Here is a 27940-nt window from a genome sequence, read left to right as displayed (position 1 = left end):
TGCCCTTCAATCTGGTCACTATTGGAATAAGTTATCACAAATTCAATGATATAATTTTGATTCTGAGACTGAGAAGCCATGCCCTCAATGCAATTTTTTGTGTCTTCAAGATATATAAGTTTACAAATCTCATGTTCTGATTTTCTTTTATTGTGTGACAATCAGTTTTCTCACATTCGACAAGTGAGATATCACCTGCAACATTGAATTTGCAACGCCCGTTATGTGACTTCGTACTCAAAAGCCCGCGCCTTCTGGATTCCATGCAGAATCGAGACATTCAGTTACTGTCATTTTTCAATTATGTTTATGTCAGATCTGTGATTTTGTGAAACCTTTATTGATCAAACGGAAACATTAAAACTGGAAGAACAGCATTCGAGACGTTTTCCCAGGACGATGGATGCGGCAAGTCGGATTCGATTCAATATCGTTAGAGAGATTATGAGAGAATGTTTTCCGAGGAAATTGAAACCAAACGAGCATTTCGTCGGTTATTTTGTGAGTACAGATTGATTACTGATTGTTATCTAGTGGGGAAATTAGGAATCGGTTTTTTTAGTCAACTCATCCCTCACCCCAGTTAAAAATTGTAGGAAATAATTCGAATGCGCCAAGTGCATTAGAAGTAAGTTAGTCTAGAGACAGCAAGTTTGTCCGCCAAGTCATGTTTGTGTTCAATGGAATGCATATACTGCACGAATGTCGCATATACTTGTGTAACCTATTATACATTGATGGATGTAGCCGTTACTACGTGGTAGGAGATCATAATGAAAAGAGAAATGAAAATTTCTATGTTTTTTACCACTTTTAATTGTAACTAACGTTACTGCAGTTTCGTCCTATATGGACATTCTCAAACTAATACAATAAACTCATTATTGTATTAGTTTGAGAATGTCCATATAGGACAAAACTGCAGTAATGTTAGTTACGATTGAAAGTGGTAAAAAACATATAAAATTTCATTTCTCTTTTCATTACTATACATTTGTTTTTATTCAAATTATTATGTCAACTCAAGTGATATTTCGACTGTTTTTGTGTTCGATACGATTGCTGGCTCTAGACTGTATACTAGTGCATGCACAAATACCTTTTTCATTCAGACTTTCTTGTAGAATAAACATATGTTCAAGAAGTTGACGTAGAATTGCACTATCAGCCAACATTAGTACTTATCCCTTTCGTAAACTCATTTAGGGTGAATCAATCAATCAATAAAAACAATTTATCATCTGATTAATGAGAAATTCTCCACTTAACATTCTATAACTCAACAAAGATTGAATTCAGTAGATTGCAAAGAAAGTAAAGCATTTTTTCATTTCATGATCAATAATTTCAATTACTTCATAGATTGTATTTTTTTTTCTCTTCACTCAACAATTTTATAGTGAAATTTTATCGAATGTCATAACATCAGCGTATAGTTTATTCACAGAATACCTCACAGAAGAAACAATCATATGGCGGCACTTTGATGTTGAGGGATCAAGTTTCTGCGACCTATATTCTATGTTAGGGATGTTGTTTGATGTTCCGTGCTGAATGTTTTTCCTGTATTGTTGTTATATTGTTGATATATAGAGTTTCTTCGTCCATACTGCAATGAGCCCTCACAAACAGAAGTTCATTTGCTACAATTTTTTAATTTGATTTTGCACTTGCCACATCCGAAAAATAGAATAGTGTTTACTCCATCTCACGAACATCCTTCTACAGGTGAAATTATTGTTGATGGATCCGAATTGGGGCATAACAGAGAACCTGATGAACAGCAGATCAAACGTACAAAAGTTCGTTCAATTTGTCATAAGCCAGCTAGAAATGCAAAACACTCTCCATATAATCACTTTGAAAATGCAATTCTATTTCAATTGCACTTTGGAGCACATGGACACGGTAATCTTCAACCATAGACAAGAAACGCTGCGCAGGCTTCTGGCACTCAAAGAAGAGATCTGCAAGGCCACTCTAAGAGAAAATCCGGACGTTTTGAGAAAGAAGATGGCGATCTATGTGACTTTCGTTTCCGGTTTGGGGAATCCCATGATAGATATGGTATATTTTTCACTTTTGGCTGTTAAGTTTTTAGGTTATGTTTCATATAAGTAACTTTATATTAGATGAATACTATATATCTTCAAGTAAATCAAGTAAACCTCAAGAATTGATTTTATTTTTGAAAAAAAACATTAAGAAAGCTCTTTTAATAACTCCTGTTAACAAAATTTTAGGACAGGTATCACATAAGCATAAAACTGTTCAAGCTTACTTTTTTATAGATATTGGTCTTTCGAGCCAGATCTGTAATCAATACAGATCATAAGTACTATATAAATCAGACATTTATCGGGTTTGTGATTTCTATTTCTGAAAACAATAGAAATCAGTAAATATTCACGCTTCTTTTCCTAACTTTGACTCCGTGAGGAGGAGCATGCATTCTACAATATAAAGTACCTACTCTTATAATCATTTTTTAGGTATATGAAGAGGCTTTCTTCGCAATAAAAAGTATTATGAACGAAGAAGAAGCTAAAGAGTTCATATTGGCTCCGAGGAATGTGAAAGAGAGCCAACTAGAATTAATGAACAAAATAGTGTGCGGTATAAGGTTATTCAACAAGGATTCCGATAAGGGAGGAGCAGGAGTCCCTAATTGTAAGAATAGGTTCGCTTCTGAAAATAATAGTAATGATAACTTTTTTTGCAAGATTTACGTAATAAAAAAACGTATTCAAGTACCTAACACTTCATTGTGACATTATCAACGGACAATTTACAAAATCGTATGCAATAGCTTCCACATGCATGTTTATACACGTATGATGTACGAACATGATGAGGGAGTTGAAAATTTCCTGTTTGGACATTAAAAAAAGGTAGACATCTCGAGAGATTTAATACCTGAATCATGAAATAGTGGCGAGATCTTCAAATTGAGTTTTTTTAAAATTCAACGTTAAAAATGGAATACATTTTCTATACGAATCAGCTATCGATGTATTGAAAAGACTTTACAACCACCAGAACCAAAACTAAGGTCTCTCGACACGCGTGTTTCGCTAACCAAGTTAGCGTCTTCAGGAGATCATTATGAGGTATGAGATTGAGAAAAAAGTTGTTAGGGAGGTAGCTGAAAGCCACGGGTATCCATCAAACATAGTGGATAAATTAATTAGAAAACAAAAATTTAGGTAGTATCTTCGTAATGTCTCGACTTTTCGAAAAGAGAAAGATTCAAAATTCATAGTGCTTCCATATGAACCCAAATACACCAGTGGGTGGGTCCGAACATTTTAAAAATTGAATATAAGAGTGGCTTTCAAAACTGCACGTGCAGTTTTGAGCAGTCTGAAAGAAAAGACTTTGGAAACCAAAATTTTGGGATTCACGCAATGAGTTTTGAGGATTGTGATAAGAAATATGTTGGTCAAACCAAACGGACTATATTAGCTCGCTATAAGGAACATATTTCGCATGTTCGGTTTCATAGACCGGAGAAATCTAGTGTCGTTCAACATGCCATAGAGAACGACCATAGAATAAGTTAGAAATGTTTGAAATAGTTGACATGACAACAGGTTTCTGGATGTCTTCGAAAGCTTGGAAAGTGCCAGAAGAAATTTTTATGTTTACTCTGTCTATAATAAAAGTCCCACGAGTAGCTAGGGAAAAAAGTCAATCACGGCAGAGCCCCGCATTACCGTGACAAGGCGATGCTACGACGAGAGGGCGCCAGGTATCTCGAAGGATCCGTAGAGACAGCTGATAGACTCAGTGTCATTCATCATCTCGGCACGGAAACACACACCTTAGGATTAAGCCATCGTTGGGATGCCATTCACTTAGGAAATAACAGAACCACAAGTGTTTCTGTCATTCCTGTATCCAGTGGGGCTACGTGGAAGCAGGCATCCTATGGCCGGTTTGCTCAACCCCCACATCCCAAGCCAACGCACTCGCCAAAAACAGCATTCACAGTGGTTCAGGCAGTGAAAGATGAACAAAGACGGCCAACCCGGTAATAGCAACAGGCAGTAGTTATGCCAATAGGATATAAAAACACTAACATAGGAGTAAATTCAGTCATAATGATCTCCTGAGGATGCTAACTTGGTTAGCGAAATGCGTGTCGAGAGACCGTAATCAATTTTACGCCAGAGGGTCCATTTTGAACTATCCAGCTATTAATGACTGACATTTATTTCAGTGCCTGACTTGCTGGATAGAGCGGTCATAGTGGTCAAAAAAGAAGCTCAGTTCGCACTATTGAAAATTATGGAGACCGTGAATTTGTTGACGACCGCCATCGACAAATGTTACGTTATGATAGAAACCGAGGATCAGAACTATACGATGGTGAGCCAGATACCATCGAATCTGTTCGGGCAACGGCTGGACCAGAGCAAAGATATCTTGATTTTGTACAGACAATATGAGTTGTGCGTTAGGTTTGTATTCCTTGCAATTGCATTAATGCTTTGTGGGAGTCTTTGGAAACTCGCAGGTAGATGGAAATCAATAATTCTCGTTGTTGTTTCAAAAGTTTTATCCATTTAAATGTCATGTGTGATGGAGAATTTTGTACACTAAACATTGATCCTGCTCATTTTTTCCAAATCTAACTTCTTTGTCTCCTTTTAGCTTACTACTGGGAGATGTCGTTAAGCGATTTGCGGTCGTTATTCCTTTACGAATTCAAATTGAACCAAACCAAATGATAGTGTTAATTTTGTTCCGGAGATTTTAGCTTCAAAGATGAGCCTTCAATTGGTCGGCCTACAGTTATCCAGGATGAGGATTTGACGATACTGGTGGAGACTGACCCATCACTAACGTTGTGGAAGAAAGGCGGAAGAACTAGGTGTCAGCTTCCATGCGGTTTTTGATTGTTTGAAACGCATTGGAAAGGTCAGTGGTTAGACACTGATGAGCCATCCATGCATTTTGAAATCCCGCTACACTGCTTCATGTTCCGCTACGCTTGAATATCTGACGCAATCAGTTCGCGCATGCGCCCTATGCAAAATTAAATACCACAGAACTTCAGTTTGTAGTTTGTTTACCGTTCAAATACCACAAAACTGAACTGTCACTAATGCCAGTATCAGGATCGTTCTAATTTTCAACCCCGCAACTCATTAGATGCTACCTAATTTTCTAAATTAACAGCAGTTGATTTTTGAAAGCCGTCGTTTCGACCAAATACATCTTAGCTTGAAATGATGATTTTGAAAAGTAAAAATAAATATCGATTTGTTCACGTACGTATAGTCACACTGAGTTCTTGAACGATCATTTGCGACATATCTAATCCATTCTTACGAGTCAGAATCAGACAACCAATGTTGAGAAAAAGTTTGTTTTCGAAACTTTTTGTATTTTTTAACATGTCCCGTTCCCGTCGAATTCAACTGCGGTAGCTCTTTCGCTCGAGCTACAATCATTTCCACTGTAGTTTGTTCCATATAATTCATAATACTCGAGACAGTCGACAATTTTAGTTTCAAGACATTGAAGGTTATATGGTTTATGAAAATATCAAACATATTCTTCTTCTCTTTCATCATGTAATGACCCTTTTTTTTCAATATTGATTGTTTGTAGAAAATTCCGCTACTTTATGTTCAAATTTGCTACGCCGCTACCGTCGAGTTAATTCCGCTATGGTTGGCAACTCTGGTTTATGATAGTAATGAAAATATTCAAAAATATTCTTCTTCTCTTTAATCATGTAATGGCCTCAGCTACTAAGACTATAACGTATTGACTGTGCATTCAATTGTCAGCTGTCAGCTTCGAGTGCTGTCCACTGCATCTTTTTCTTCCACACTTTTCAATATTGATTATTTGTAGGAAATTCCGCTACACTATGTTCAAATCCGTTGCCTGTTCCACAAACCGCCGTCCGAAACCAAACGAATTGGGCGTCGAAGTCCTTCCTCACCCAACATGCTCTCCATCACTGATAGAATCTTCGCCAATCAGGATCAGGCAAAAACGGTTTTCATCAACTTCTTCGAATCGCGAGCTCTCAATTTTTATGCTGACGGAATAAATTGACTCGTGTGACGTGTGCACAAGTGCACTCGAATATTGACTGGGATATTGCAGTTCAAAGTTGACTCATAAAAACGGCAAAACTTTTGAAACAATCTTTCATACTTTCTAATTCTCCGGTTCAATATGAACAACTAATACCTCGAAACGAAAGTTGAAATGCCTTACTACAATTCCGATATATATTCTAGGAAAATTATGGAAGAACTAGATAAACTTGAGGAACGTGCTTCGAATCTTTATGGAGACCTCGATAACTTGCTTAGAAAAATTCACAGAACTGTCCATATGAGAATCGCAGTTCCCGTTAGCATCATTTTTGTAAGTTTAATTCACAATGGTTTGATAAAAAGGAATTTGTTGGATCATGGGACCAAAAAACGAAAAAATATAACAGATTTTGAAATATTGTTCTATAATTTTGGGAAATATATTATTACTAAAAAGTATATTATAAAATGAATACACTTTAATTTATAAGTTTGAAATTCGCGCTAAAACACTCCAAAGCGTCATGGCGCCGCTTATGACGTCACTTTTGAGTAGACTACATTTAAAAACTAGAAGCTCTTCCATAAATTTTGTGATAACTGTGAGTGACTTAATCTTGCAAAACGAGATTCAACGAGATAATTGCCCAGTACTCTGTTTTTTTTGTGAAAATTACTTTGACATATGAATTTACCGAAATTGGTGACCGGTATTAGCTTGATCAAGGAATAAATTCAATAATGAATGAACTTTTTTGAGGTTAGATTCCATCTCTCGTATCTTTCATCATTCTTATGTTACCTCTTGGTGTGCACATATTTCCTTCGCGTTTTAACTACCTAACTCATCATCATCATCATCACCAGTAGATGCCTTGGAGGACATGTAATAAATAAATCAATGTGTAAGTGTGTGATAACTACGTAGTTTTAGAAACCATTTCAATACTTAACCTATAACTACAAGTATCTTTCGAAGGCTTTGGATTTCTATTATTTGTTTTCGAAAGATTATTATTGTAACTACTTGAAAGTTTTAACGTTTCTTAATTCTGTCGATCAAAAGTCTTTATTTGATAAAAAAATTAATAGAATTATAGATGGTATATTCTATATTCATGCCTAAAACATCGTTCGAATTGGGACGAACTGATTCGTGAGACGTAGAAATTCATGCGATTCTGTCTCAGACCTCAACGGCGATTTTCAGTCACCATTTCCATATTTTCAGTGCTGCGGTATAGGGAATTCCATTTCTAAAAAAAAAAAAATTAAGGACAAATTCTTCGTTCGATATTTGTATCCATTATTAAAATCGGAAAACACTTTTGAGGTTAATCACCAAAGTAAGTACTGTAAACAAACTGAATGACAGATGGCGCCGACAGATGACAGCATGAGAATAGGGGACAGTTGTGTCAACCTGGCTATAAGAATAATCGCTTCACGCGGGCTTTTTAAATGATGAAAAATCAAACTAGATAAACATTCATTAACAAACTAAATATTTAATAAATGAGGACAACAAGAACTAAATAGACATTCAATGAGAAGTTATAAAAGAAGAATTGTTGCCATGTGGATTCGAAGATGAAATGAATAATAATAATAAAGATAAATAAATTCTGATTCATAATTTTTGATAGCAGTGTATCAAAAGCTTTACATGAATAGTGAGACAAAAGACAATATATCTGATAATTGTCTGGATTTTGTGACTAGATCCAATGCTGCAGACCAGGCCCGCCCAGAGGGGGAGCAAGAGGATCAAATGCCGAGGGGCATTCAGTTGTAAATAGATTTAAAGTAAGAAAAAAACACTCAAAAACAGGTGATTTGAATAAAGCAAACACTCATAATTGAATTCAACATGGGGGGTATTGTTAAGACCGAAAGGGGCCCTCAGAAATATTTACCTAAGGGCCCGGAATTCGTTTGGACGGGCCTGCTGCAGAAATTGGATCTACGAATGCTTTTTGTTTCTTCTAACAATCAATCCGCAATTTCCGATCGTGAAAATGATATATTGCCATTAATATACACTTCAATTTCAGCCATTATTCGAAGAATTGTCGGACTTGTGGGTCAATATGCAAAATCAAGTAATACTGATGTCTAAACTGCATGATATCATGATCAGCTTGGAGGTGTACACTAAAAATCTGGACTACAACAAAGAATGGCTGGAATCCGTCCTAGATAACCAGCCGGCCGTCACAGATGCCGAAAGGCTAGAAAAAACCGCCAATTGTTCTCTCAAGTCCACCAATGAAGAAGTACAAGTTTTTCGCATCGAGAACTTTCAAAACATCGACAAGGTTCGATTGCAGGTAAAGTTGGTCGTGGTTTATGTAGTTACTAGATAGGAACTAGATGAAACCAGAGCAAAACACCAGCAGATAACATTTTTTCGATCTGCTATAGGTCTTCTGTATCTGTATCTGTAGAGTAGGGAGGGTGAGTGTACCCACAGCACTGTGTACCCACAGCACAGCACAGCACTTTCAAGATGGCGCCCAGTCGCCATCTTGAAAGTTTAATCTGTCAATTTCACTTTTATGGGGGGCATTAAAGAAATGCACTGTGTGAGAAAAAATGTTTAAAAATTATTTAATCGGTTGAAAAAAATCTGCAGATTCATTGAGCAAATGCTGCTTCCCTTGTGTGAGCTAAAGACTAACGAGGTCTCACCTTTCAACGTGTGATTCCTAGTAATCAATCAATAAATACGCATATGGAATTTTCATGAGGCTGCTATGCTTTTCACAATCAAATAATCTATTTTACTTCAGAAAAACCTTTAAGAACATTTTTCTCTAATTTTCTGAACGTGCTTGTAGTTTCTGGGCTTCTGCTGCTGGAAATTTGTCGAAACTGACGGGGGTCTGATTCCTGGAAACCCAAGTATGGGCATCGTGAAATATAAAAACTTGAATTATGTTTTTTCCACTCCAGAAGCATGTGAGAGTTTCTCGAAGAATCCTGATCGGTAAGATTACCACGGTGGTCCCAGAAGTAACCGGCTTGACCTAGAGATGACAGTAGTTCATTGAAAAATCAGAAAAATATCACTGTATTAGAAAGTACACAATCTATAAAGCATATGTTTCAAGTTTGAAGACGCTGCGTTCTTTAGTATTTATTTGACAGCCATCAATAGCGAACGCTTTCGGTGAGTTTGTGAAAATGGAGAAAATTGGTCAACGTTATGCGGTACAATATACTTTGAATTGAAAAGCCTCAAGGCGAAATTATCAACGGCGAGTATTATGCGAACCTATTGCAACGTTTGAGTGAATAAATCAAGCAAAAACGGCCACATTTGGCTAAGAAAAAAAGTGCTGTTTCATCAAGACAATGCATCAGCTCACAAACCCATTATCGCAATGACCAAAACTAAGGAATTGAAGTTTGAATTGCTACCTCATGCACCCAATTCGCCAGATTTAGCCCCCTTGGATTATTTTCTGTTTCAAAACTTGAATAATAGCTCAGTGGTCGAATATTTTCCAACGATGAAGTGATGTCGGCAGTGAATGGCTATTTTGAGGAGCAAAACAGTTCGAAGAGATTATATTGAATTTTTTTTCCAAAATTGTTGTGTTTCATTTGTCAGGCCGGATACTTCTGGAACCACCCATGTATTTAGGAAGTCGTCACATCGTCGACTTGTGATATTTCACAATCTATTCCTTACAGGTGTATACTTATATAGATTTTCTAGAGACAGTTCACTTTTTTAGGTACATAAGACACGTCTTGGATTTGGGAAGAAGAAAACCTCAATTAATAAACTTTCTGCAGCTGAAAGACCAGTTAGAGAAAGTAATGAACATCAACCAGTGCGTATAATTCTTCACTACCTCATTAAAACTGTTGAAAAATATTAAAAACGTAATAGATTTCATTCACAAGAATGAATAATTACAAAATAATAATGACAGCTGTGAATTGGTGAAACTTTTGTTTGACCGAATCACGATCCATATTATAGCTTCTCTGTTGCAGGTTAGTGAAACAGAAGAAGCTTACCAAAGTTACCGAAAATAAAGGAACGATCTTGGAGAATATCTTTCCTGTTAATATTGATCCAAAATACAAATGGAACATGTGGGACTACAAAAGAGAAGCTTTAATACTGGTAACTCTTTTTTGTCAATGATTTCTCTTCTGCGTGTCACATTTTGTAGAATATACTACTGGTTAGGTCGATATATATATGACTATCTGAAACTTATTTGTAGCCACACAAGTATAACTTAGAGTTAAGTTATAGTTCTGTGTTTGTAGCGAAGCAATCTATGATATTGACGTCACAAAGCACGTATGTAGGTGTTCTCTGATTGACATCTCTGATCGAATGTATACAGCCCGCGAAATTTGAACTTTGCGATCACTTAGAGACATTGAAAAACGTTTGCAGTTATGAATGGCAGGTTGTACAATGACGGTAAACATAGCATTTGAGGCTCGGGGAACAAAATCATCGCCGGTACATCGCAAAACCTATCGTAAGAGTTTCGTGCTGATAATGTTCGTCCACAAAGAAGGTACGCAGATGCCATGTGCTCTGTTTTGTGTTAGTCCATTATGATAATAATTAAAATGTGTAAGAGTCTTTTCGAAAGTGAAGAATAAGGGACTCCTTCATTCACACCGCTATCCAGGCCGGGGTGTTTCGGATAACTACATAAAGGGGGCTGTATATGTGAAAAAAAAACAACGACAAAAATGGGTGGCAGCATTGCTTCGTGCAAGACCGCTACGCCTCCCAACGAAGCTCCTGTCAACCTTAATAGGAGGAGCCTGGCCAAATGTGCCCGAGTGGGAGGCAATGACCATTGATATAAGAGAGAAAGAGAAAAACTATCGTAACAACGTCATAAACTTGTCGCAAAATATTTGACGACGCGCATTTAGATGTGACAACGCCTCAGACTGACAAAAGACAATACAGGAGATGCCTTTTCCATCCTTACATTAAAGGCAGCATAACTTTGTTTACGAGAAGTAAGTTGGACCATAAAACAGTGGCGGTTGATTTAGTTGATAATCGAAGGGATATTATATATTTATAAAATAAAGCATTTCAGGTGAAAATGTATTCTGTTTAAATAGTTCCTACAGAAAATCTGATTTATTATTAATGTTTATGGAAATGAGGCCAGTTTTTCTACCACCTACTAGATTCTACCATTCAATTTCAATCACTTCGTCCTTCGATAGTCGAGTAATCTGTCTATCTCAGTCTTCCGTCTCATTATGATAGGGGTGTCCCGCGTGTCATAGAACTCATAGAAATCATAGATCACAATCCCGTCGATCACAGAGCACTTAATTTTCAGATCTGTCAAATCTGTCAAATCTGCCGCTGACGCTAAAAGGAAAACAAATCCACAGTGAGAAAAGACGAATTTTAAATAAATATTCATGAATGGTGGTTGGTAGTTTACCTCACCCCTCTCGATTTTTGTTCTAGGAGACTTTGTGTTGTCATTTGATTTGATATATAATATAAGCTGAAGCTAGATAAGTGAATGCAGAATTTTCAATTAATTATAATGCAAATAGTAATCAAATCAATATATGTGTAATAACCACTTCAAAATATTCACATTTCACATACGATAGAGTGTCTGCGCAGGCGCTAATCGCTTTATTCCATCTCTGCATCATGCGGGAAGCTGTCACTTGTCAATTATTCTGATGACAGTGTTGGCAACCATTGATGCTATACAATTATAGCGAAAAGCATACATTTTCATCTGTCATTTTCGTACCATTTTTTTTGCCTTGGAGCAGCACTGGGCACATCACATTGTGACATCGACGCAATATTTAGTAGATGTAACTTTGTCGTATGTTAGATTAAATAAATGTTAATGATAATCATTTCAGGCGAATATGTCCAAACGCCAGACGGTGTCGACTCAGACCATGAAGTCCGACTGCAGAAACACAATGGCGACTCAAACCTACCCACAACAGACAACATCCACGCAAACCAAAAGGGATTGTTACACAAACATACCCAAGCCTTCTACTTTCATATTCGGGCTAAGGGGGAGGAAAGACGACAAACAGTTTCTACTCGACCTCACTCAAGATATCTCCAAATGATTGTACGAATCCAACGCCTCATTGGTATTGATCAGGAGCTTGGATATGTCGTAATCATGGTAAAGGGTTGACTTGATATTTAGAAGAGGTATGACTGAAAATAGAAGTATATACTTATATTTGGTAGTTTTTTTTGAAGGCTTCCGGGATATGTCACTGATTTGAATTTGAACTCCTTCAGTTCAAGACTGTTTTGACGGTGCGATGAAAAGTATATTGGTTAAACTGAACCGTTCAAAATCAATCGTTTCAAGAAACACGTTTCATATTCGGTTTCGTAGACCAGAGAAATCTGGTGTTCAGAGTCGTCTGAAAGTTTGGAAATCGGAAATGTGAAATGAGATCTATGAACATCATAAAAGGTCACATTCTAAGCAGCCCGTAATAATACAAGTAGCAACCAGGGAATCATGATGTGTCATAATAAGTAATCCATCTCCTGAAAATGCTCACTTGATTGTGGTGTACCAGAAAAGTGTTTTCATTAGATTGATTTGATATTGTTTTCATTATCTCAAGACACATGTCTTGAGATTTGTCAATAAAATAATTAGAATGAGCAAACATTAGGGAGTGATGTTTACCAGATCGTAACAGAATATTAGAAATCATGTGTACTAGTTCAAACAATATTTATTGATTCATCAATTTATATTTGTCCCCTTCAAAGTTGTCCCTCCCCCCGATATACCATTATGTCAGGGGCTAGAACTAGAGTGCCACCAAGATTTAGCTTAGCTAAATCTTGGCTAAAGCTTAGCTAAACCTCGGTAGATAATAACATTACCTTGAGGAGTGAAGTTAATCGCATTGCCGACAATTTAGCCAAGGAAGCGGCTGGACTAAGACTTTTAGGACCCAACTAAGGAAACACTTCCATATTTTGGGGCTAGTGGACACACCTCAGTACAGGATGTGTGAACAGGAAGATGAAATTGTCAGGCATGTCTTTAGGCCGGGACACACTTGTTCATACACCTCTCCGATCCGACTCCAGTTTGATTTTGCCCCAAAGATCGAATCGGTGCATACATGCTTTCGACTTCTTTCCGATTTACCACTCCGGCTTGATACAATTGTCACTCTCGCCAGTGTCGATTCAAACAATACCTAGAAAGGTCCTCTAAGCAAAATGTTCAAGAATTTTAGCAACTGCGATGTAGCCATCAAGGAACTCTGTTTGGAAGAAGAAGATGAGGAAAATCGGAGAGCTCTCATAGCAGAAAACAGCGGCACAGCTCTTCAGTCTGTTCATATATAACTGGATATGTTCTGACTTGTTCAATATTGTTGAATTCAAGAGCAATTGTAAATTCTTTAAGTTCTTCAGGAATAGTGTTACATGTTATACAATTTCATCGTAATAGGTTTCCGTCCAAAATTATATTTGAAATTTATATTTGAAATTTTTTATTTACTTTTGGTCGAATTTTTGGTTTGTTTTTGTTCGCTATTTCCACCTATTTATCTTTAATCTTTTTGTAACTTCAATAAATGAGATATTAAAAATTAAAAAATGCTTTTTCATTACCACTTCTCAAGTCATACAAAATGTCGTTTACATATTTTTAATCCGACATCCGTTCTACCACCAATTTTAAGTTTTTGGGTGGACCGGAAAAAAAATTATCTGTTTTAGGTTAACGTTTTTGGTGATTTTGCCATCCTGGTTCTCCTCATTTTGAACGCACTGTAGTGTATACTTTGTCCAGTCATTTTAGGGGGTTTTCCTAGGAAAGTGAACATACCCAGCTGTAAATTTGCAACAGGTGCAACTTCAAAAATTTCAATTACCGTAAAAGAGAATACATTAAAATGTATTAAAATGCATTAACTGTATATTTGAATTCATAGATCGGTTCATTGATGAAAAAAATATTTAAATATAATGTATTTGTTGATAAAAAATGGAAATTATTCATAATTATTTATTGAGTAATAATTTATAGACCTTAAATGAGCTGATTTCGATCGGGACAACCAGTTGATTTCAAATAATATTTAATCTGTGCTCGGGCTGCCCTCTATCTTAAAAACGATTCAACGTATGAAAAAATGTTTGAAACAAAAGTTGAAGAGAATTTAATTCTCTACAATATTGATAACAAATATAATTAGCATAAAACCCATTGGAAACGATTTATTGGCAAAAAACGTGCAAAAAGTCGTTTTTTTTTTTACTTTTGACCTCCAATTTTTGAAGTTGCGGTCGTCGAATCGTATATGAATTTTGAGAATACTTTCATGATGCCAAAATACAAAGTTTATACAAATTCACAGCTGGGTATGTCAACTTTCCGAAATACAGGCCTAAATCGACCTAAAATGACTGGACTAACTCCTGCCAAGTTAGCAAAACCTATATAGTGAATAACATACTCGAAAGCTTTTGTGAAATGTCAAAATACTGCTCTAATAAATTTGTCACCATTGAGTACTTATGATAGCTACCTATCAAAAAAATAAACAGCATCATGATAAAGAGCCAGACTAGAGAGATTTGCAAATATGTATAACCGTTTTTTGTACCCATTGAAAGGTACGCCTATGGTATTGATGATCTGCCTGGAGGCAAAACTAGACTGATATAAGCAGGTAATGTATACATGGATGAGGAAAACCAGAATACGATTATAAAATTGAGTTTATTGAATTAAAAAATGGATAAAAATTTGTAAAGCAACATGAAAACCACGTTAACTCATGTTTTAACCGTCGTAGATCTCTACTATAACAATTACAGTCGTTTCACTACCGCCCGCTAGATGGTGATAGTGCATAACTTTCCGTCACAGTCATGCAATATCGCAGGATGCCTGGAGCGAAGCCAGATGCCAGGACAAAAACGACAAAATAAAAACAGTTGACTGGCGAGAGGCAACAGCGTAGAAGTAGCGAAACTTTTCTTTTCCCTTGAGAAGGAATATGTGAATTATGATTTCGTGTTTTCTGTGAAAATGACTACCAAACTAGTGTTCTACTCGGTTTATGTTGTGATAATATTTGTGTCGAGTGTTTGCAATAAGGATATCGGCTCGGAAACTAAATTAGGTAAGTGTCCGATTTCATTTTGGTTGTGGGTCGCTAGAGAAAGAATCTACTGCTTTTTCTTTCGGGTGGTGAGTGTGTGATGACTTCAGGTACGTTTTGCCAACCCTCCGGACTGACGTGAACGACCAGGGTTGTTTCTGTTTTGGGTTGGTGAAAAAATCATCTCATATGGAATTTGGGAACGTACGGCAATGTTTATTTTTAAAATCCACCACAATCGTATCAACAGTGGGGAATTGATACAGAAAGTATTAAGTTCATTGACAACTACAAATCATATTACGATTATTGAGTGTTTTTAAATTGAATCTGAATCTAAACAAAAAAAGATTTCTAGATTTTGTAAATGATGAATTTACACCCCGCCAATTACTGGCTAAACACTTATTGTTTATAATAAAATCAACATACATACTACCTACCAACAATGTAGTTTTTCCTTTCCTTACACTGTAACTTAACCATTGAATAACTTCTTTTCGAAATGTTCTATAAGTTTTTTGTGTTTAAGTAGTTTAATTCAATATTCATTTTATTACATACATAAACTGTATAACTTAGTTTTTTAGTGTGGAATAAAGAGTTATTTTTTACATTATCATTAATTAATTCTCAATAAAAGACGTTTCTCGACAAATATAACCTACCTAGAAATGTATTATACAGTAAGTTCAGTGATGTAAGTTCTTATTAATGAATTGTAGCCGTTACTACGTGGTGGAATGAAAAATGGGAAATACAACTTTCATTTTTTTACCACTTGTATTTGAAACTAACCATCAGTGTATTTTATCATTTCGAAAATTTTCTTATAGGAGTAGTAATGTAGTAATGCAGTAATGATAGTTACAGATAGATACAAGTGGTATAAAAACATAGACAAGTTTATTTCTCTTGTTTAATAAGTTTTTATTCCTTGAATAAGTATTTATGTATACAAGTTTCCAATCCCTAAAAAATACGATTGTGGATGCAGGAAAACACAGACCCTCTGAAACAAAGTATACTTTCAGACACTCTACAAATGAGCAAATATTTATTTATTTATATAGTAAGCAAGCCTAATATACAAAAAAAATACATTTTGAAAGTACATTTAAAGGAAAACAAAATGTACATATATACCTATTTATAGATTGTTAGGGTAGATCTCATTAAAGAAACACCAAAAAAAACAAATATCATAATGAGCTCTCACTAATATACTTCTTTAATGGTCACTTAAATTGGTTTATTGAGTCAGATTCTTTTACAATGTGTGGTAGTTTATTAAATTCGTTTAAGCCTTTATGAAATACTATTCATTCCAAATTTAGTGTTAGTTTCTTTAATGTAAAAACTGTTATTTCTTCTCGTATTGTAATCATGAATTTCATTATTTCTCAATAAGAATTTTTGAAACTATTTAAAGATCATAGTCATAAATAATATACGTTTTGCAACTGAAAACCAGTTGAGACTAACGAAGATTTATTGCTGTGGCAATATCCAAATATTAATCGCGTACGCCGATTCTGAAACTTTTGCAATTGCGGTATTTTATTTTCACCAAATAGAAAAAGAGTAATATTGTACAATAATCAAATTAATTTTTTTTTGTGGATTGTAATGGTGCCATTTTCATTAAAAGTAGGAGAACGCTATTTTTCTGAAAATGCTCATAAAAAAATAATGGTACTATTGAAAGCAAAATTGAACGCCAATCGAAATGATGCCAGTTGACCCCCCTTCCCATTTACAATTCTTAGGGTAACATCTGCCCCTTCTAGGGGGTTGAACCATGAGGGTTACAAATAGTCCTTGGAAGTGTTCCCCTTGACAATAAATTTTTTTTCGATACCTCATATTGTTTACTGGAAGGAAGATATTGAGGTTGGTAAATTTTCAAAATAACACCCTGTATTTATCAAGCTACAAAAACACATGACATTAAAACGGACAAAACTTTTTAAACAACCTAATATTTTCGAAATGAAGCATTTTCCTTCTGTAAACTTCAATATCGTACGCCTCTGCTTCTACCAGAGTATTTGTATAAAAACAAAAGATTATCGTCGCTAGGCACTGACGTATTCAGAACCGGATACTGAAATACATTTGTATGTGTGTTTCCTCTCAATATGTTTGTTCGTTGCATTCATTGTTCGTTTTTTGTTGGCGTACTTAAGAGTTTGCTGTACAACTTTTTAATATCGTCGAAGAGCCGACATTGTCACGAAAACAACGGTATTTGGAATTTTAACGGCGTTCATAAACGGATATTTGAAGAAAAAGCTTTTGATACTGTAAAATCGCAATTTTTTTTAGATAATCCCCGAGATAACCTAAGCAAGAGGAGTAAAAACTCATCTGAAGCTATTTAAAACCACATTGGGACAGTATTAGGCCCAATTTTGTTTTGTATATTTGTCAATGGACTTTTTCAGATAAATAACTCGGGCAAAATTATTAATTTCGCAGATGATACTGCGATATTTTATACGGGGAAGGTTAGTACTAACTGAAAAAGCGGTGAATGCAATAAAACTAACGCCATCTATGTGTTACGCCTGAAACTTTCCAGACCGTATGGTACATACGTACTAGAAAATAAATATTTCGAAATAAAATCTCCAAATATTCATCTCTCCCATCCTGTATACGATATTTTTCACTTAATAACTCGATCAGTAAAGACTGGGGGTGGATCACCTTGAAAACTCGAAAGATACGAGAGATTTGGATCGATGAAACTCCAGGGAATTTGGATTATTCATTAGTCTTGGCTGTTACGATTAGCGCCTTGGCAACCAAACATATTTAATGATCCACTTTAATTTTACTACCGTCGCAAAAAAGCAATAAACACCATATTGAATTCCAGTGGTGTAACGTCGAGGTGAGGAAAGGATCAGAGGAAATCTCATAGAATTGAAATAAAATGCTTTTAAAATTGGAAAAAGTGCTTAAACTCACCAACATAATGGACAGGTACAAGATACCGAAAAAAAAAACGAATTGCTACACCTTACTGATTTACATAAACGAAAATGAGACGGGAATATTTCAGTTCAAACTTCACTTTTAATACCAACAATTCATATATGATATCATTATATAATAATACTAAAAAAAAAGATATAACCATTTTAGGCATAAGTTCTAGAAATATTAAACTACACTAGAAATATTAGAAATCACCAAAAACTTAGAATCAAACCGCCTGATCACGACTGGGTAGTCGCTGAGCGGTATAAATGAATATCATCAGTTTATGCTGGTATCAAAATCACTTCCCGCAAGCCGTTGAATATTCTGGACCAACTTTGCTATCCGAAGTGGAAAGCATAGTTCATCTACTATTAATACACTGTAGGTTAATGGACTGACACCTAGCAGAAAACAACTACTCCCCTGGATAATACCACGAAGAGCATTGGAATATATTCGGCAGTGATGCAATAGTAAACAGGTTTGTGTTTAATAAACCCTACAAAATACAAATGAATCAGAACACAGAGTCAGATGCTACAAATGCAATACACATATACAGGGTGTCCCTGGACTTCCTCTTTTCCTCTCGGGAATGTATAGATGGGGTCAAAATATCACCAGTACTTCATATAACTTTTTTTCCTAAAATCCTTCGTTACCAAGTAACGGGCCCTCGAAGTTACAAAATGAAAAATGTTTTTATTTGATAACTTTTCAAGTGAATATTCAAAATCATCCAAATTTTGGTAATTGACTGAACAAATGAATTCCGTCGATGAGCTTTCATGCAGGAGTCAGTTGTTTTGCTACAAAGTCAGGAACGGACTACCCCCGATGGTCCACACCCCAAAACTTTGAAATGACAGATATTTTTCAATATTTTTCAACAAATTAAGGTTACTTGGACAATTTTATGAATAAAAGTACTCGTGTGGAAAGTCGATCGGAGCAACGAGTCTTGATAAAAATGTAGTTTCACTCGACGACATCAAACCCGCTCGTCCACCATTATTTGAAATAAATAATTATCAAAGCAGAAATAATAATGATAACGTTAATTCAACAACATTTATCCTGAGATGTCTACCATTATTCGAAAATATTAGTTTTTAAGGAAAATGGAAATGATAGGTAAAATGTTCATAACGAATTTTTATAATGCAAACACGTTTAACTAACGAAACTCAAGAGCCTCAAGAGCAAACAGAAATGAAAAATCCGCTACAGAAACTGCTCGATATGACCACCTTCTCTCTCTATACATTTTCTTAGTCTGCGAAGACACCCTCTCTGTACTTGAAATAGCATTCCAGGGTCGTTTCGTATGGCTTCACAATGTAATGTTATTCTATTCAACAATGCATCTCTTGTGTGAATAGGTGTAGCGTAAACAAGGCTTTTTAGATGCCCCCACAGAAAGAAATCCAATGGATTTAAATCCGGAGACCGCGATGGCCATGAATATGGCCCACCTCTACCAATCCATCTATTGTGGAAAATATGGTTCAGATGGTCACGCACAATCAAACTAAAATGAGGAGGAGCGCCATCATGCATAAACCACATATCTCTTCGGGTTTGCAATGGAACATGTTCCAAAAGTCCATTCAAATCGTTCTGAATGAACTCCAAATAACGTTCTCCATTCAATCGGTCCTGTAGAACGAATGGTCCTATAAGATGGTTTCCTATGATACCAGCCCAAACATTCACGTTGAATTTCCGTTGGTGTTTGGTTTGCAATATCCCATGGGGATTTTCTTCGGCCCATATATGGAGATTATGAGAGTTGATAACTCCATATCTACTGAAACCTGCTTCAACAGTGAATAAAACTCGATTAATAAAAGTCATATCCTCTCTTTGCCTATCCATGAACCAATTGGCATATTCCAGTCGTGCTGGAAAATCTTGAGGTGTCATGGCATGTACCTTCTGGATGTGAAATGGGTGGAGCAGTTGTTCCCTAATTATTCTATGAATAGTGGACTTGGATGTATGGAACTGTTCTGATAGATTTCTGATGCTCATTGAAGGATCATCAGCGACGGCTTCCAAAATATTTTCCTCCAATACAACGGTACGTACAGTCCTAGGAGCGCCCTCACCACCTCGTTTTGGCAAAACTGTACCTACAATATTATCGAAATAAAACAACGTGCTCAAATTAATTATCAATTATCACATACCTGTCTCCCTCAAGCTGCGATCGACACGCTCGAATGTTTCTCTTGACGGTACCGTTCGATTGGGAAAATGCTCGGAATACAGACGACGAGCTTCTGCAGCATTACAAAATGCTCGTCCATAAAATACATGCATATCTGCATATTCATTGAATGTAAACTGTTCGGCCATATCAAAAGAATTCAAAATATCCTATAGAATATTGACAATACAATGATAGTCATATGACAACGCACCACTCAACAAAACAAAATCGCATTCCAGTTTCTCATTTTTTATCAAAACTTTCTAAAAGGTTTTTTTGTCAACATCTGTGAAAGAAATGGAACATAATTATTCCCTGGATATTTTTCACCTGATCATGTGCAGCCGTTTTTGTAGTTCATTCGTTTGCTTTTTATTAGTATAGTAAATATTTTTTCCGATGTGCGTTTTTTCAGCTAAATTTAGATTCGTGTTGAAGAATTTCTCCCATAAAATTATAATTATCAGTGAAACTCCTCAACAGTTTAGCTGTGAAGAAGAATTTGAAACATTCGAATGTTGAGTTTCATGAGATTCAGATAACTGATCAACACGAAACGTGATTATTCCACACGTATTATGTACATATAAAATATGGAATGAAATCGATATTTCATAGTAGAGTAGCTTGTTAGTTTAAAAACACCACGAATCTACAGAACTTGATATTTCTATTGAAAAAATATCTGCTATCACAATTGTGACTTAAACTTCCATATAGGTACTGTACTTTTTGTTTACGACTTCATTTTAGCATACTTTGTATTATTCCTGTTATAAATGTTGTTGAATTAACGTTATCATTATTATTTCTGCTTTGATAATTATTCATTTCAAATAATGGTGGACGAGCGGGTTTGATGTCGTCGAGTAGAACTACATTTTTATCAAGACTCGTTGCTCCGATCGACTTTCCACACGGGTACTTTTATTCATAAAATTGTCCAAGTAACCTTATTTTGTTGAAAAATATTGAAAAATATCTGTCATTTCAAAGTTTTGGGGTGTGGACCATCGGGGGTAGTCCGTTCCTGACTTTGTAGCAAAACAACTGACTCCTGCATGAAAGCTCATCGACGGAATTCATTTGTTTAGTCAATTACCAAAATTTGGATGATTTTGAATATTCACTTGAAAAGTTATCAAAGAAAAACATTTTTCATTTTGTAACTTCGAGGGCCCGTAACTTGGTTACGAAGACTTTTAGGAAAAAAAGTTATATGAAGTACTGGTGATATTTTGACCCCATCTATACATTCCCGAGAGGAAAAGAGGAAGTCCAGGGACACCCTGTATACAGACGGCTCAAAAACCAACGAAGGCTCAGGATGTGGAGTGTACTCCAGATCACTCTAAGCCTGAGGATTTACTGGGGAATGGGAAAGGAAATTCTGGCAAAAAAAATAACAATCTACACTAATAGCAGACAAGCCCTATTAGCATAAAATAGACAACTTGTTACCTCAGACCTAGTACTAGAGTGCCAAGATTTAGCTAAAGCCTCGGTAGATAATAACATTATCCTGAGGTGGACGACAGGAGTACTCTTTAGCCAAGGAAGCGCCTGGATTAAGAATTTTAGGACCCAGTGGCACCTACGGCCTGATGACTTCGACATTTGCGGAACTGCCAAACGTTACACCCATGAGATGTTTCCTAGTGACCTGTCCAGCATCCTGGAAAGGACAGGATCGACAATGACTGAGGAGGACAACTCCTCAGGAGGTTGTACAATGGGTCACATGTGGCCTAAGTGCTGTGGCTCTACACTTACCCTCCCTACTCTAAGAGATACAGATACTATTGGAATTATGAAATCCGTTAGAAATTTTATCAAGTCCTTGGCAAAACGAACTAAGTGCTTGAAAGAGAATATTGAAAAAAACTTTCCCGAAGTACAATGAAAAAACCCTACGGCAATGTGCGTACAAACTTTCAAAGATTCTGGCGACACTACCTGTTTCCACGTGTATCCCTGAAAGGAATTTCTCAAAAATCTCAATATCTGGAAACTTATTGGTATAATAAGGCATTTTTAATTCGAATCTAAGCATTAGTGGCAATTTCATTGGAATCGAAAAGAATACGCGACGTACAGTTAACGCCGCTTCAAGTAACTCAGGTGACTGCAGTACCGGCTCTGCAGACTCACGTCAAGGCACGATAGTTTTAAACAATGAAATTCTATTGTTGAAAACAAGTTTAGTCATTCACGTTCTATATGTTCATATGTTCAAACATTGTGTCCTTAATGGTCGAGATAATTGTATTTTAATATAAATGTGTTTGTTGTTTCTCGTAATTCTGGTAATGAAGTTGTTTTGATGGTGCAGTAATTTGTATTAGTACCGTATTATTTTGGGTTTATGAAGGGTACTCTTTTGTCAACCCAACTGTGGTTCTGTAGAATCAATTGTGAATCATCTTGTCGGAGAATCATTCAAAACGAAGAATGTATAAGTCCGCTCGTCTCGATTGGTTGGAAAATTAATCCGAAAATCTAAAGGAAAGTCGCGGTGACTAACGCATTGCCGGACACCGTAAACCATTAAAATGCGGATGAGAATGAGGATGACTGAGGCGACAGAACAGCTGCAGTCGTAGACGCCTACATTGACGCCGACGCCTATTGGAGTGTCTCGATCGCCAGCGAGTAGCATTCAATTATTCAGAGAACTTGAATGTCATTGTATCAAAACTGTATGATCACCATCTGGTGAGATTTATAAGAACAATATGACAGTGAATATAAAAATGTAAACCAGAAAAAGAAGAAATTCTGAACTGTGCAGTCACTTTTATGAAGTCTGTGTCGTATGAAAACTCGTTTATTGATCGAATTTTATGGAATATATCGTGCTCGTGTTCTTCTGTGAAGGTGAAATAGTGCCTCTTGTTATGCCTTTGACTTGTTCTTTGGGGACAGTTGAATCCATTTGCGCTTATTCGATTCAGCCTATCACCACTGATGAGACCTATGGTGGGTCGAAACAGCGATGTCTATTGTTAGATCACGAAAGGGTTGCTATTAGACTCTAGTTGCAACTTAACTGCTCTACTTGGTTCATCAGTATCTGTGGTGGAAGTTGCGATTTGCGATAATGCTCCTGAGCCATGAGCATGTTGGAAATGTCTTCAAAACGTCACAAAAGTCTCGGTTTCTTGTCTCCTGTCTGAAGTTATTTCACTCAGCAGCTTGGATACGGTTTGCTGCAGGGTTCTATATCAGGGCCACTTTCATTTACTTTGTATACCAATGATATATTTGAATTTCTGTTTCCGGACACGCTTGTTGCTTTCATTGATTATATACTCATCAGAACCACTGTGTTCTGTATCACTATCCGGAGCACAAGCCAAATTCGAAGTGAATATGAAGAAAAACTCTAGTATCAGTTACTTTTTTCAGAACGAATCAAGTACGTACTGTAACTGGAACTTCCAGTTTATTCCAACTACTTGATTCATAATCGTCGGACATTAGCTGAGGCCAACAAGTTTTGTAACGACATAGATATTTTTCATCTATACTTGGATTTCTGCTATGGAAATGTTTTTTTGTTGATAACGAGAAGGTTCTTGTTTACAATATCGCCAACTATTCTGAACTATATCCATCCAACAAATGAAGCAACTCAAATAAAGATAGATGCGTGATCAAAGCTTGATCACCACGCAAAGTAGCATCTATTGGGTTAAATAAACAAGTCTCCTTACGCTGGCCAATCAGAATTAACTGCAATCGGCTGGCGGAATTCACTGTTACAGTGTCGGAGTGGTCAGTTACTTTTAACGCCTGCGGTATGTACATATACGTTATTTTAAAGTTTAAATCTTGTAATATGTCAAGTACTGCTAATTTGTGTCCCTACACCTAAAAAAATGCAATACCCAGCCGCATATTATTTAATACAAAACAAAATTTCGGTCGTTCCTTGTTGCGACTCTGTACAAGCAGCCTTGTCAGGGAGATCACGTGCACTATGCACGGTAATGTTTTGGAGCACTCTGTTGCTTAGATGGACAGATCATAGTTCACAGTATAGGATTTGACTTTCAAAACAACATAAAAAATTCGAAAAACATCGATAAAATCTTTATTGGAATCGACAGAACGATCAATGTAATTTAATGTTTGAAGATGATTTCATGCAAATGTTGTCCGCGGTTCCGCATGCGCAAGATCCAATTTTGGCACACTCTCTCTAACATATCGACCGGTATTTCACGTATAAATGCTTCAATATTGGCTTCCAAAGCGTCAGTTGTTGCTGGTTTATCCCTGTAGACATGAGCCTTAACATGACCCCACAAGAAATGATCCAAAGGCGTTAAATCACACGATCTAGGCAGCCAATTTACGGGCCCCAAACCTGAGATAAACAGTTCACTGAAGGCGGCTCTGAATTGGGCCATTGTTTCGCGTGCCGTGTGGCATGTGGCACCGTCTTGTTGAAACCACATGTCAGGCATGTCCAATTCTTCCATTTTGGGCAACAAAAAGTTGTCAATCATCACACGGTAGCGCTCGCCAGTCACAGTAACGTTCTGGCCATTGTCGTCTTTGAAGAAGTACGGCCCGAAGATGCCACCGACCCATAATCCATACCAAACTGTGACTTTTTCGGGATGCATCGGTAGCTCTTGCAATGTTTGTGGCTGTACTTTAGATGCGTCAATTTTGCTTGTTAACGTATCCATTCAACCAGAAATGAGTCTCGTCGCTGAACACAATTTTTCGATAAAAAATGTGGATCTTCCTTGAACTTTGTCAGCGCCCATTCACCAAGTGTTAGACGTGGTGGGAGGTCGTGTGGCTTCATTTCTTGCCCCAGCTGTATCTCATAAGGTTTTACACCCGAATCCTTTCGTAAAATTTTCCACGTAGTGGAGTAACAGAGGCCCAATTGCTGTGAACGGCGGCGAATCGATATTTCACGGTCATCATGAACACTGGCGGATACAGCCGCAATATTTTCTTCGGTCCTCACACTGCGTATGCGTGTTGGTGGTTTAATGTTAAATAATGTAAACTGGGTACGAAATTCAGTTACAAGCTTCCGAATAGCTCCCTCAGAAGGCCGACGAAACTGCCCATAAATTTGAGGAAGTGCACGATGCACTTTGTTTGCCGAGCATGAATTTTGATAATAAAATTCAATAGTTTGCAAGCGTTGTTCATTCGTAAGTCGATTCATGGTTTGATAATAGACCAAACTGAACAAGTTTGACAATGGCACAAGACAGGATTCACGCGTGATTGTCAAAAACAGTGTTGCCAAAAAAGGTACCAGCAAAAAAAACACGCATTAATTCTTCGCCTTCCTGCTTTTGATAAATGCAAAACGTAAACGGTTCAATTAAAAAAAGAGAACGTCATTTATGTTTTCATGCAGACGAGCAGTTTTTGCCCGGTTGTTATATTTTAACTCGTATTTTAAATGCATGAAGAATTGAAAACGAACAACAGGAAAGGAACATTCGTTACAGAAAACGACTTTCCCAGAAATAATCAAGATTTTACAGCGGTCTCAGACCGTAGCACCTTCCTGCCTCTCTCAAGAATTATTAGACCTTAACGGATGGGTCACGACCTGGACAATGAGTCACTCGATTGATCTAGTTCACCTTCAGATTTTTTTTATATCGTCTATAACTATAAAAGTACTTCAACAAATGAAGAATTGTCGAAAAATCTAACAAATCCCAGGAAAAATAAAGTGATATATCCATTCAGAAATGAAGAAATGAAAGCTTTTTGCACATGCTGCTAAGTTTTCTACGGTCGTGTTGATATTTTCATTTCAAATTTCTTTGAAGATTGTTTGGGAGACTATTTTGCAATAAAAAAACAAATTATTCGATTGAGAAGGGTACCATGGATAACCTAAACTATCGTTATTTTTATGAGACTATTTTTTTACAAACTCTATTAGATAGATAAAATTTATTTGTTCAGGATAGAAATACAGTACCCCTGAGGGCATAGAACATGCCAGTATAAATATAAACATATATCACAATAATATTAGGTTAAAAGAGGAAGGAAAGATGTACAGTACATAAACTTCACAAAAATATATGCATACATATAAAAATATTAATACATGAAGATATAGGCTCTTACGAGTCCATGATTGTAGTAAAAGCAGTCAAATAGATCAAATAATAATAGTATCATTTAAATACTCGTCAGTTGCATAGTATGCTTTTTCAAGTAAAAATGCTTTTAATTTTATTTTTAATGTTGTTGTATCGAATTCCCTCACTGTAAGAGGGAGTTTGTTGTAAATTGTTATTAGAGTATGCGGTACGTTTTTTTGAATAAATGAGAAGTTTGGAGTATTACAGGTCAAGTCTGACTTATTTCTTGTAGAGTATATGTGTGTCTTTTTAGAGTTCTCAAAAAGTTTGGTGTTTTCCTTAACAAATAGTATAGTATCAAGAATGTACTGGCTGTATAAGGTTAGTATTTTATTTTTTATAAATAAGGGTTTACAACTATCAGTTTGTTTATGGTTAAATGTAATTCTAAGGCAAGGGTCTCCAAACTTTGAAGCCTTCGGGCCATAATGATTTTTTCAGTTTGTTCCAAGGGCCACTTTCTGCCCTTAACTATATTTCTAGACTAGGATAGTCGCAAAGTGCGTGACCTAAGCAAACTTACGCTTTTTTGCATTTCAATTATTATTGTGTATTGTGACACTTAACGACATCTAGTGGCGAGTAGTGGTACTATGTACTATCTTTTTCAGCTATCCGCTAGTTGGTATTAGGCGTAATTAAATATTTGGAATTACCGCGTTGGTTCGAGAAAGTTCTGGTTCTAGCTAGTGTATTCCGATCACCTCGAGATGGCAGTAATAATTGCATATAAAAAGGCTAGCGGCGCAACTGCGAGTTAGTCTGCGTAGGAAAGGCGAAGGAAGCGAAACTGTCTATTGTGAAATAAAGTCCTTGTGCGGAAAATGTTTGGATATGTCTGAAGTTCTAAAACCAGTCATATCAGTTGTTAACTTCATCAGATCCACTGGGCTGAATCACCGACAATTCCGCGAGTTTATTCAACAGATTGGAGAAAATGATTTACCATATCATACTGCCGTACGCTGGCTTAGTTGCGGAAAAATCCTTAAGCGCTTTTTTGAACTTCGAGCAGAGATCAAAATTTTTTTAAATGAGAAGCAGCGCCCTTTTGCCGATTTAGAAAATAGTGAATGGATGTGGAAGTTAGCCTTCTATGTCGATTTGACAAATCATATGAACTTACTGAATTTGAGATTGCAAGGAGAAAATCAGCTTCTCCCTGATTTATACACCAATATCAAATTCTTCAGGCAGAAAATATTACTATTTCAATCGCAATTACGTAAAAAATGTTTCACACATTTTGAAACATGTGAAATATTCAGCCACACTACAGAGACTGAATTTCCCGTCAATTTTGCAATCGAAACTTTGAGTGCTTTGAAGATGAATTCTGATACTAGTTTTTCAGATTTTGATGTCATTGCGAATGAAAT

General features: G+C 36.3%; 2 protein-coding genes across 3 annotated transcripts in view; both read left to right on the top strand.

Moving 5' to 3' along the window:
* The first annotated feature begins 277 nt into the window (after window positions 1-277).
* LOC111507233 (cilia- and flagella-associated protein 206) lies at window positions 278-12301 on the top strand. The gene is made up of 10 exons (XM_074171759.1): window positions 278-501; window positions 1729-2067; window positions 2493-2670; window positions 4223-4463; window positions 6264-6393; window positions 8117-8392; window positions 8903-9051; window positions 9806-9904; window positions 10071-10203; window positions 11961-12301. Exons 1-10 carry the CDS (start codon window positions 400-402, stop codon window positions 12180-12182), a joined length of 1869 nt encoding a protein of 622 aa, XP_074027860.1. The 5' UTR covers window positions 278-399; the 3' UTR covers window positions 12183-12301.
* A 2715-nt stretch (window positions 12302-15016) lies between these two features.
* Meltrin (disintegrin and metalloproteinase domain-containing protein meltrin) overlaps window positions 15017-27940 on the top strand; it is a 100630-nt gene continuing 87706 nt past the window's right edge. For both annotated transcript variants that reach the window (XM_074171749.1, XM_074171744.1), the window contains exon 1: window positions 15017-15233. In XM_074171749.1, coding sequence (XP_074027850.1) covers window positions 15140-15233 — 94 coding nt within the window. In that variant the 5' untranslated portion in view covers window positions 15017-15139. The remainder of the gene's footprint in view (window positions 15234-27940) is intronic.

Source organism: Leptinotarsa decemlineata, unplaced genomic scaffold, assembly GCF_025532065.1.
Source record: "Leptinotarsa decemlineata unplaced genomic scaffold, Ldec_3_MD MMD2_P_RNA_scaffold_12, whole genome shotgun sequence".
In the NCBI taxonomy this organism is placed as follows: domain Eukaryota; kingdom Metazoa; phylum Arthropoda; class Insecta; order Coleoptera; family Chrysomelidae; genus Leptinotarsa; species Leptinotarsa decemlineata.
The sequence above is the reverse complement of the archived record's forward strand: the minus strand, read 5'-3'. Positions and strand labels throughout refer to the sequence as shown.

Coding starts and splice junctions, on each gene's coding strand:
- LOC111507233 (XM_074171759.1), top strand. CDS start 400: ATGGATGCGGCAAGTCGGATTCGATTCAATATCGTTAGAGAGATTATG. Junction 2,068..2,492: donor GGAATCCCATGATAGATATG/GTATATTTTTCA, acceptor ATCATTTTTTAG/GTATATGAAGAGGCTTTCTT. Junction 6,394..8,116: donor TTCCCGTTAGCATCATTTTT/GTAAGTTTAATT, acceptor CTTCAATTTCAG/CCATTATTCGAAGAATTGTC.